Source organism: Macrosteles quadrilineatus, unplaced genomic scaffold, assembly GCF_028750875.1.
Source record: "Macrosteles quadrilineatus isolate MER2022 unplaced genomic scaffold, UCM_ALF_1.0 Scaffold_385__1_contigs__length_82126, whole genome shotgun sequence".
Lineage (NCBI taxonomy): Eukaryota > Metazoa > Arthropoda > Insecta > Hemiptera > Cicadellidae > Macrosteles > Macrosteles quadrilineatus.
Window position 1 is genome coordinate 26,054 of NW_026542978.1, and position 12,015 is coordinate 38,068.

Sequence of the window (12,015 nt, forward strand, 5' to 3'; positions counted from 1 at the left end):
ACTCTGCGGGATCTGGAATGATTGAACAGAAATGTACCCATACAATGGTGACACATTGACTCGGCAACCTCAGTGTGTCCTGCCCCAGTGACTGCACCTCCTCTGAAGACTCTGTAGGATCAGGAATGATTGATTAGAACTGTACCCAGACAATGGTGACACATTGACTCGGCAACCTCAGTGTTTCCTGCCCCAGTGACTGCACCTCCTCTGAAGACTCTGTAGGATCAGGAATGATTGATTAGAACTGTACCCAGACAATGGTGACACATTGACTCGGCAACCTCAGTGTTTCCTGCCCCAGTGACTGCACCTCCTCTGAAGACTCTGTAGGATCAGGAATGATTGATTAGAACTGTACCCAGACAATGGTGACACATTGACTCGGCAACCTCAGTGTTTCCTGCCACAGTGACTGGACCTCCTCTGAAGACTCTGCAGGATCTGGAATGATTGAACAGAAATGTACCCATACAATGGTGACACATTGACTCGGCAACCGCAGTGTGTCCTGCCCCAGTGACTGCACCTCCTCTGAAGACTCTGTAGGATCAGGAATGATTGATTAGAACTGTACCCAGACAATGGTGACACATTGACTCGGCAACCTCAGTGTTTCCTGCCACAGTGACTGGACCTCCTCTGAAGACTCTGCAGGATCTGGAATGATTGAACAGAAATGTACCCATACAATGGTGACACATTGACTCGGCAACCTCAGTGTTTCCTGCCACAGTGACTGAACCTCCTCTGAAGACTATGCAGGATCTGGAACGATTGAATAAAACTGTACACCGCCAAAACAAATAAATGTTGAGCTCTTTTAATTGACTTGTGCTTATTTTGATAGACTTACCTAATAACAACGAAAATTAATTCTTACCAAAATCAAAACTGTCAGGGTCCAAGAAGCTCATTATTGCAGCTGCACAGTCAGGTAGCTGCGCAATGTCACAGCCAGCTTCACAGCACACAAACAAAAGTCTGCACACTGCTGCAGCCAAGCTCACTATCTCCGGAGACATTAGTCTATCAATGCTCTGCAGAGTTCTGTACAAGTTTATGATTATTACAGTTGTTATATATACATTTTTTCACTTTCTCCCCCATATAATAGGCTAATGGAGAAACTATTGTTTTTGTCAAAATTTTAAATTTGAGTTTTGGGTGGAAGTATCTTTTTTGGGTCCCTTGAACCCAAAAAAGTTTGTTTTAGCGAATTTCCCATAGGGAATAAGCTATTACCGTAGGTCTCATGGTAAGACATGGACCCAGGACCTACTTTTTTGTTCTGAGGTCCCCAGAGGCCAAAAACACTATCCATTCAAATTCATAATATATATGTGTGTCCGTTAGTACGACAACTCAAGCAAAATTGATCAGATTTTGATGAAATTTGGTATATAAGTGTAAACTTACATTTATTCAAACGAGTTTGCAAAACAGCATGATCGGACCATAGAAACTGGGGTTTATTGCGTTTTTTTTTTAAAAAACATAAAATTTTGAAATTTCTTTCTAAACCATTTTGTAGAGCTTAAAAAAGAAATTATTTAGTATATTGACGCGGTGTTGTATGTCTAACAATTACAGAGAAAATTTTTAAAAAGTGTAAATTAAAAATTCTCATGTTATTCTAATTGATAAAATAAAAGCTGTTGTAGTTTACTTGTTTATGGATATATGTTGATAAAATTTGGCAAATTCATTTATTTCATACTGTCAGCGGATTTTGACAGTTGCCGGCAACGTGTTCCCTAACTAAAGTGAGGTTATCCCACACTATGAAAACCATGGTTTTTAACCCTAATTGTTTTACTATTATCGTGTCCACTATGACTTGTATTGTGTTAAATGAAATGTTATGAAACTTTCTACAAAACCCAACGGGTGGCTTCAACTATAAAAATTTGGGCAACCTAGTACTCCGACTGATGATGGACCTTCGGGTCTGAAATTAATTTCGGATCGATAAAATAGGATTGCTAGGGTAAGGCCTTATAAAATCAATTAAATATTTTTATATAAACAATCCAGAGGCTAAAATGATTGTAAGAATATTTCATTCACAAGATCGTATAAGATAGTCAAAGCAGATTAGTATAGGGTAAATTAATCAAAATCCAATGTTAGTTAGCCAATGTCAGTAGTAAAATCAATTTCTTTTGGTGGATTAATCCTTAATTTTTTTAGATTATAAAATCTCGTAGTAGATTTTTGTAAAAAAATGAATGTGATTTGATCATAATTCACTACTTCAGCCAAAACAGAATCTACTTTAACAACTCTGCTAGCACCCTTGAGTTACGCCACATTTTCCCATAGCAAACATTGTATGTTATCTGGAGACATACCTGCACAGTGCTGTTGTCAGCCCACTGGAGGACACAGATGGAAGCATCTCATCCACTGCAGACACCAGGAGATTAGTGAGAAGCCAGCAGCCTGCTTTGACAAACCTCGGGTCAGTATGTAACATCCCAGTACTCTGCTCTGGAACACAGGAAGAACTATTATACAGGGTGTCCCCGAACTCTCTACCGATCAAAGACAAACTAAAATATCAAGTATAACATTTCAAAAAGCCTAAAATTACCCATATTGTATCACGTTTTGTTTTTTCACAAAACTATTTTTTATTTGTTAACTGTTATTTTTTAGTGAATTGAAATTTGTTAGGCCTACATAGATTAATAACGCAGGTACAATTCTGAGTAGAGAAAAGTTATTATTTTTTTATCTATCTATATAATTAATACGCGAACACGAAGTTTGTCGGTTGAACTCCTCCGCCATTCCTTAACCAATTTTATCCATTGACGTCTCATTGGAAAGAGCGTGTCGCGTAGATTTGCAAACTGGCCTTACATTTTGGAAAAAGTCCCTTGGGCTCTGCCCCAGTGGCTTTGAAAGTTCCCATGTTATCCTTATGATGAACATAATTGTTTAAATTTTGATCAGCTGTATATAATTTAATTGCTGTTATTTATTTTTCAACATTTACTGATTTTGTTGAAATTAAATATTTACAACTTTAATTTACATTCGTACAAATTACAATATAAAAAATCGAGAAAGCCTGGAGGCACAGTTTGTTTTTATATATTTTACCAAAAAAGAAAAAGGAATTGACAGGGTACTGTATTTCTTGAGCAATCATTGAAAGAACCGATTTTTTAATAATGGAAACATAGGAAAGTCATAGAGCGCTACCGAGTACAAGAAATAGGGATTAAAAAAAAAATCAATTTACTATCGTTATCATCCTATCATCCTATATAATGAAGAACACATACAATATGAAGATTCCCAGAAACAATGAACAAGGATATTAGCCAAAGTGTTACTATTTTGTAGGAAACACGGATTTAACTTTATGATGATTGGCAAAGGAAAACACTCTAAGGCTGAATTGAACTGGTATGGCAAGGACATTAAATATATGTTTTCATAAAAGTCAAGTGATTTTAAAATAATATGACTGCATCCAAGAAACCTTAATACAACTTTCACTGAAGGATTTGCATTATTCACATTTAAGGGAAACAAAAAACCATCTGAACAACATTAGGCCTTTCAATTCTGCATTTTTCAGGTAAATACAACTTACGTTATAACAGTAACTAGCAAAACTAATGCCAATTGAAGCAAATAAAATTGTGACAGAGAGGTTATGCAGAATATCAGGCAGTTCTTAAGTAATGTAAACAAAATGTTATCGCTATAAAAAATGACTGAAATTTGTAAATGTACTGGCGACAACGCGTAGTACTATGCAGACTACATTATCTTTGACAAAGATCAACATGAACAACCTAATGCGGCTATAAGTGGGAAAGATTTATAGAATAAACTAAAAAACCCAGATCAGCTTTTGAAAAATGATCAAATATTTACAAGAAATGTTGATTATATGGAACTGTTAGGTACGTAATCTATGAGTTGAGTATTTTCATAGGAAATTATGACTTTTATTCATATTTAAATAAGTTATTTGCTTTTAAATACTGTAACTACTTTACTTCTTTGCAATTATACACTAGTATAATATATAAAATTCAATGTATGTATGTTTGTTTGTCCTTTATGGACTCTAAAACCGCTTGACAGATTGTAATGAAACTTTCAGGCATTATTAAGCATTATTCAAGGATGGTTTGTGTGAAGTTTGGTACAGATCCGTCAAAAGGGCTCCGCCCCAGTGGCTCTGGAGTTTCCCATGTTAACCTTATGAGTACTCATATTTAAATGGAATTAAAGAATCTTAACAGCTGGTTCAACTAAACAATTTGATTCTGTGATGTTCAACAGCATTAAAAAGTTAATAGGTTACCAACAGGGTGCAGCACTATTGTTTTTTTTTTTAATTTATGACAACAGCTAATTTGCAACCAAAAGGTGAGTGAGCGTAACGAACAAATTAAACCTGGAGGCGAGTTAGCGTAGCGAACGAGCTAACCTGAAGGTGAGTGAGCGTAGCGAACAAACTTCAACTAGGACGTGATTGAGCCATGCGAACGAGCTCATCTTGAAAATGAACGAGCATTTGACATAAAACCACATAAGGACAGGACGACGTCTGTCGGGCCAGCTAGTAATTTATAGTTTTAGAATGGCGGTAGTTTAAAATTTAACTCAGTTAAAAACTATAGAGGTAAACAAAACCATGGTGTCAATGTTGTATGTAGACAATTTCATTACAATTCTAACGATACCAAAATTTAAAAAAATTGGTTCATGGGTAAAGGAAAAAAACTCATTAAGATACTATGTACAGAAATATTTAAACTCATTGGGTAACTAACAGTTAAAGCAGCTGATTGTTTTAGCTAACTAGGTGTGATGTTTTTCAATGGCTGCAGAAATTGTTGGAAACCCGGTATCTTAAAAATAGGTTTTCTTCCTTATTTATGTAGGTTACTTTCATAAATTTGGTATTGTTAGAATTGTAATAAGCTTGTGTGAATAAAATGTTACAACAGTTGAAGTAGTTTTTATGTAATTTAACTTTTAAATTGTTAAATGACCGCCGTTTCAAAACTAAATATTAAAGAGAAATAATACTTTTTGTTCAAAATAGGTCTTAGGATTGTTAATCGATGTACCAAATTTCAATTCACTACAAAACCACCACAAATAAAAAATAGTTTTGTGAAAAAGACAAATGGCGGCTGTACGGAGAGCTTTTATTATTTACATTATTATTTACATTTGTTGTTATGTGTGTAAATATTGTGAATAAAAGACAACTACATGAAAAATATTCTTTTATTCAACATGACACAACAGTGTTTTGGCGACAAGATTATCAGTTAGTTTCAAGTATGATCATTTACAGTTTCAATTCAAATACTCATTTTACTCACAACTATTCAAATACACAAGATGAATCCTCAACAATTTGAAGACCTTAATTTAAACCATTGTAGCAAGTAATGAAAAAGTCCTAAATACTGTTTTGAATCGAGGACGATAGGAACAAACAGGTAGCTTTATGATTGTACCCAGTTTTGAATCATACGACTCTAAAAAGAAATACTTCAAACATTATTTGGAAAGATTCTAAAACTACATGCAAATAAAAGGAATCAAGACTGATGACCAGATTGCAACTAAGCTTTTGCTCAATAGCATTGGTTATTTTGAACTTGATTGTTGTGTATTTTTTTTTCTTCAATAAAACAATACTATGTTATTTGGGAAAAAAGTTTGATGAAATTGACAATTTATCATTCTTTATTTGCTGTGTGTTGTTTAAAGATATATTTTACTTAGTATTTGACTTCATAATAAGGTAGATACCCTAACCTCAAAACCTACGAGACCTACGTGTTATCCGAGCACTGGGTAGTTCTTGGTAACCGAGGTACTCTCGGTCCCAACGACCTTGGTTAGTCGGGAGTGTACTCTAATAGCGTGATAATCTGCGGTAGTGGAGACATCGGTACGCAATAATTCGATTTCAGATGAAGTGCTTTAAGGTCTCGACCTGCCCCTGTTAGATAAGATAGTGGAAACATCATTGTCGACTTCTGGGATCACTGCAAAATCTCGGAAACATCATCACTGTCTTTTGCAGTCATGGTAAAATCCTGAATATATTGATATATTGATATTTATATTGAATATACATCATTGTCTACCACGGTCACGGAAACGTTATCAACGACTCCCGCGATTGTGGCAAAATCACAAATATCTCCCTCGGTCATGTGGACATTATCATCGTCTTCTGCAATAGCGGCTTAATTCTGATTATCTTTAGTCATCTTTGTCGTCTCTCGAGGTCCTATAGACATCATCATCATCTCCCGTGGTCCTGTATATATCATCATTGTCTACTGCGATCGCGGCTAAATTCTTATAATCTTCCGCAATCGTGTAGAAGTCACCATTGTCTCCCGCGATCATGGCAAATCATGAACATCTCTCCCGGTTATGCATTAACATCGTCTCCCGCAAAAAATTCCTATAATCTCCTGCGGTCGTGTAGACATTATCGTGCTCTTCCGTTGTAAAAAATTTGAATTTTCTCTTTCAGCAGTCTACACGTCAAAATCAACTCCTGTGATCACGTAAACATCATCGTCGTCTTGCGTGATCGCGGAAAAACTTGACCATCCCCCGTGGTCGAGTAGACATTATCCTCGTCTTCCACGATCACGACAACATTCTGATTAACTCCCGCAGCTATGTTGACTCATTAACTCCCGTGGTCAAGAAAACGTAATCTTCATCTTCCTCGATCGCGTCAACATTCTAATAACCTCCTGCGGCCATGTAGACAGCATCATTGTCTCACGCGGTCACGGAAAAGTGATCATTATTGTGGCAAAATCATGAATATTTGATTAGATTTTACATGGTCTATCAAATTCCTAAAATAAAGACTAAATCCCAAATTTTCCAGACCATTTTGATATTCAATACTAATTCCTGACTTTACCGTTCTTCCCAGCTACTAGACAGCTTTTTTCTTCCCGGTCATAAATATCAATGTACAATTCCAGGTTTTCCAAGTTTCCAGGTCAGCTGGACACCCTGAGTTAGCTCATATGGAACTATTAATAAAATAATGTCATGTAAAGGATTTGTCATAAATGTAACATTAGATTTGACTAGATTTAATTTAAACCTTAATAAACAATCCAAGACAATTGTGATAAATTAGCTTGTATGAGGTCAGTCAATCTTACCTAGGTGTGATTGAACAGCTGCAAGAGCTACAAGATTCACTGACTCACGAAACTCTTGGAACAAGTTTACATCTCTGGCAGACACCATCATTTCCTGTAATCATGGTATTTTTTTACTTAAAAAATTTAATGCATAAGGTACATTATGATGTTACAATTAATGTGCAAAACTATAGATTTTAATCCCTTAACCGCGACACATGTGTTATTCTGTGGTAGTATTCTGTACACACTATTGCAACGCTTGAAATATCACATACAACAACAGCCTTGTGGCTACGATGCCTCTAATCCACGACGCCCGAGTTTAGACGGTTTTGATGTTCTCAGCTGATTTATTTTGTTGAAATAAGTCTTCTTCTAATTTTTTTCAATGGTACATTGACCCTGAGAATTGACAGACCATTTGGTGCTGCACTCAAGTGTATCTTTCTGGAACTACGTCTACACCACGTGTTATGCAGTATCAAATGTCAAAGGTCGCACTTGGTAGTTGCTATTGTAGCGTTGCATCTTCGTGTTGATAATACAAAACCTTTGTTTCTGTTATATCTATTCTATTATATGTTTTCGTTTTTACATGCAATATTGTCTGTTTTTGTTGATGGTGATTACTCAGTTATTGAAATGGCCGATGACGAACTGTTACGGCTCCTGGAACTGCCCAGCTCGGAGCTAGGACCCCGTGAAGACTTATCAGATGATGGCAGATGGATGAGTGATGACAGGGATCTTGACCGTTCTAATTTAGTTGCAACTCCAGAGATAAATGATCTTATGTATTGACGAAGTCTTCTATTGTTCAAAGGCAGATTAGCATTCAAACAGTTTATTACCTCCAAAGGTTTGGGATAAAGACCTATGTTTTGTGCGATTGTGAATCAAGGTATGTTCTTGACGTCATTGTGTACACTGGAAAAGAATCTGAGATATATGACACAGAAAACCTAGGTTTGTAGGGTGCTATTGTCACAACACTTCTCCCACCTTACTTGAACAAAGGTCATTGTTTGTACGTTGATAATTGAAATAGTAGTCCTGATCTGTTTATGTTTTTGCATTTGAACAAAACCAATGCTACAGTAATATAGGAGAGAATAGGTATGCCTGAATTTCAGAAAGAGTTACTAGCTGGCGAACGGGGGGTTGTCAATGATGGGACGAGCATGGTTGTAAGGTGGGCAGATAAAAGAGAAGTTATGATGATCACAACAGAACATGACAATAAAGTAGTTGAATCCGGAAAAGTGAACTACGTAACAAAAGAAAAGGTTATGAAGCCAAAATGTGTCCAGAATATAACTATATATAGCATGGGCTCTGTAGACCGCTCAGATATGATTTATGTTCAATTCAACTCTGACGTTTTTATTTTTCCTTTTGTTTTTACAAGCGTTTATTAAGTTTAGCCTTTCTTCTTTCATCTGTCTATCCATCCAATTCCTAAATCTGTGTTTGGTGCAATCATTAGTCACAGGAAAATTCTTATCAAAGTAATACCTTTTAATATTGTAAAAAATGTAAATTTTTCAACATATGGGTTTGGTAAAGTTGTGTCCAGTTCTCACATTCAAAATCTTTTATTAAACTATTGTTGTTATTTTTGCTAAAAATCCTTTTTGATTCCAATAATATTTTAGGGTTATTGGATTTTTCTTTACCCATAGTATTTATTGTGAGCAATTGCCCATCATGATCTGAGAGTGCAGTTACTAAACACAGCACTATAGGCTTTGTCAATGTTAGTAATAAAGTTATCTATTACTGTTTCACTTGTATCTGTAACTCTAGTTGGTACAGTTTGCAATTTTAATAAATTAACAAAATCTATTTTTCTGTTATCTTCAGACAAAATATCTATATTAAAATCACCACCAACGCAAATATTATTATTAATATCTCCTAAGCAATGTAAAAGTTTATTTAAATGTTCTAAAAAACTATCAATATTCCTAGACGAGGCTCTGTAAATACCAGCTAAAATAAATTTTGTGTGCATTATTTGTTTTGACTTCTATTGAACAGAATTCAAAAACTTTCTCAATATTTAATTTGTCACACATTTACTGGTAACCTTTTTGCATTTAATCACATTTGAAACCATTATCATAACCCCACCTCCTTGGTTATTGTTCCTAACATAATAACTACCGTAACTGTGTTATAGCCACTAAGTACAAAACTATTTATCTGATCTATTGTCAATTTGTGTTCTGTCAAGATTATAATTTCAGGTTTTAAATCATCGATAGTAATTTTAATGAATCTATTTTGCTGGATAATCACTGTATGTTTTGGTGAAAAATGTCATTCTAGATGCTGGATTATTGGTGGTGTTAGTTACCTATGTGTAAGTGGCAAGAAACCAACACTGGCAGAATTTCATTTAGAGCTAGTTTGCCAACTTTTAAAGGAAAACATGCCAGCTCAGACCCACAGTCAAAAAACCGGTGGTCGTCCTTCCCCTAGTGATACACCACTGAGATTGACACAGTTTCATTTTCCATCATATCTATAACAGAAAAAAAGAGTATCCCTCATGTCAGTGCTATGTTTGCCGTCACACTATGCAACGTGAACCGGCCAGGCGGGAGTCACGGTATCAGTTCCAGGACTGTGCGGTTTCCTTGTGCGTAGTGCCGTGCTTCAGGGAGTATCATACCCTGAAGAATTTCTTAAAAGTGTAAAGTAAACTTTGTACATAGTGTATATATATATTTTTCAATATTTAGTACTTCTTGAAACATCCACTCATGTGACCAGACAACAGAGTAAAACCCATAAGTAATTATGAACATTTTATTAGTAATTTATTAGTTTATTATTATTAATTATTTATAAAATTTTAAAATTAAATTATCATTTACGCAAACATTAATACTGTTACACTGTTTATTATAAAATTTATCATAGTTAATAGCTTTAAAATACGTTTTAAAACTAGGTTTCCTCAGAATGTTAAAAAACCACGAAAAACGCGTGCTGGGCCATCGGCGAGCTTAATTAAACCACCCGCCACTGATCGTGTCAAAACCACGGCGCGCCAACATAGGCCGCGGTTAAGGGGTTAAGGAACTTCAAAGACTTTTATAAACTTGTCTACAATTATTGACAGGCCTTAATTTTTTTGATAGTTTGGTTGTAGGCTACTTTTTTCAGGAAAAATTTGAGAAAAATACATTTTGAGGCAGTTTGGGAGCAACCCAGCTAGTACACGCCTAGTGTTAGGCGTGCCTAACTTTAGTACGCTGATCAAAAACTGTTATAAGAGGTTGGCCGTTTTTTAAACCCTTCACAGACTGAAGCAAAGGATCAGGTGGTACAGTACAAATTGGATTGTATTGATGAATTGTGTGTTACGGCACTGGGACGCAAAGTGTATTGAGTGGCGCTTCGTTTGTGGGTCATAGGTCAAAATTTATTCCATGTAATTACTCTTTCTAACAGTTAAGCATATTTCTTTGTTTTTCAAGGTGTCAGAACATATTTCCATCTGTGAGGAGTGCTTTTGTTCAGACGACCGGTTTTTGGGCACCATTATAGAACAGACTATTCTCATATTGAAATGTTCCAATAATATTTATCTAACTGATTCTTTTTCAATTCCTACAGTCTCTTTAACTGCATGGATGCTCTTAAGATAATCTTGACAGATGATATTGCTTATTTTTTCTAAGTTTTTGCCTTTGAAAGAGGTCCTGGGCGCGCATAACCTTCCACATATCCTCCCCCTTCTTTGAAATTCTTATGCCATTCAAAAACCTGTGTACTTACATCAATCCCCATACTCCTTGTAAGGGAGAATAAGTTTCTGTTGCACGTTTACCGAGCTTCACAAACAATTTTACAGTGAAACAATAATTACTGTAATGTGAAACGAACAAAGGCCTAACCAAGCAACCTAATGTCGTCGCATCGGATAGAATGTGAAGGAACAATGTTAGGAGACTCGGCTATATGATTTTTGGCCTTGGGGCTCGCACTGTCTCTTGGAAAACCAGCTCTGTTATCTTTTAGCCACATCTCAAAGAGAAATTACTATCCTGCAAGTACTGCTTACATACTAATTGTAAGATATTATTTTGTTAATTGTCTTTTTAGGAGCTCTGACAACATCACCAACATGACACATAAAAAGATACTGCATAGTGAAACTTAGATCAAATATCACTTTCTACTATCCGTCCGAGTAATGCAAAAAATACCTGTAATTTGTTTCATCACTTATGTAGCAATACTATTTATTCTACTGTTAACATAGAACAAAATAGAATTGAATTAAGTCAAGTGACCTTAATTTTGCATAGTAACACCTACTGTTCTACTCCCAACCCCTTGTTGTTATTTATTTTGTTAAGGATTCATGATACTTTACTGTAAACTATTTTATTCTATTGGCATCATTTCTAAAAGTATCGAAGGGCATTTTAACATTTTTTTTTTAGTTTTTACTAACAAACTTCATCAATAAGCCATCAACAAGCCAATCTCAGCTTTAGCGCTCAGTGTGTCGGCTGCGGAGTATGCTGCACCAGTATATGGAATGCATCGTCACGTGCAAAAAAGGTTGACATTGCAGTCAATGACATGGCTCGGATTGTAACTGGGTGTTTGAAACCAACCCCAGTGCACAAACTCTATCCTATCATAGGGATCGCCCCTCCATCAATCCGACCAGATGTCACTGCCGACGCGGAAAGTACTAAGCAAAAGACTGACCCTCGTCACCCATTACACGGCCACCAACCTGCAGAGTGACGGCTTCGGTCCAGAAAGAGCTTTTTATCACGGACACAAGTCCTGGATGGATCACTCTCAA

General features: G+C 35.9%; 1 protein-coding gene across 1 annotated transcript in view; it reads right to left on the reverse strand.

Annotated features, from left to right (window-relative positions):
- Positions 1-12,015, reverse strand: part of LOC128982487 (uncharacterized) — a 50,782-nt gene that overhangs the window by 8,053 nt on the left and 30,714 nt on the right. Inside the window, exons 13-15 of the mRNA XM_054401449.1 lie at positions 7,197-7,290; positions 2,355-2,493; positions 884-1,050 (exon numbers count right to left, since the gene is read on the reverse strand). Of these exons, the coding sequence (XP_054257424.1) occupies positions 884-1,050; positions 2,355-2,493; positions 7,197-7,290 (400 nt within the window). The remainder of the gene's footprint in view (positions 1-883; positions 1,051-2,354; positions 2,494-7,196; positions 7,291-12,015) is intronic.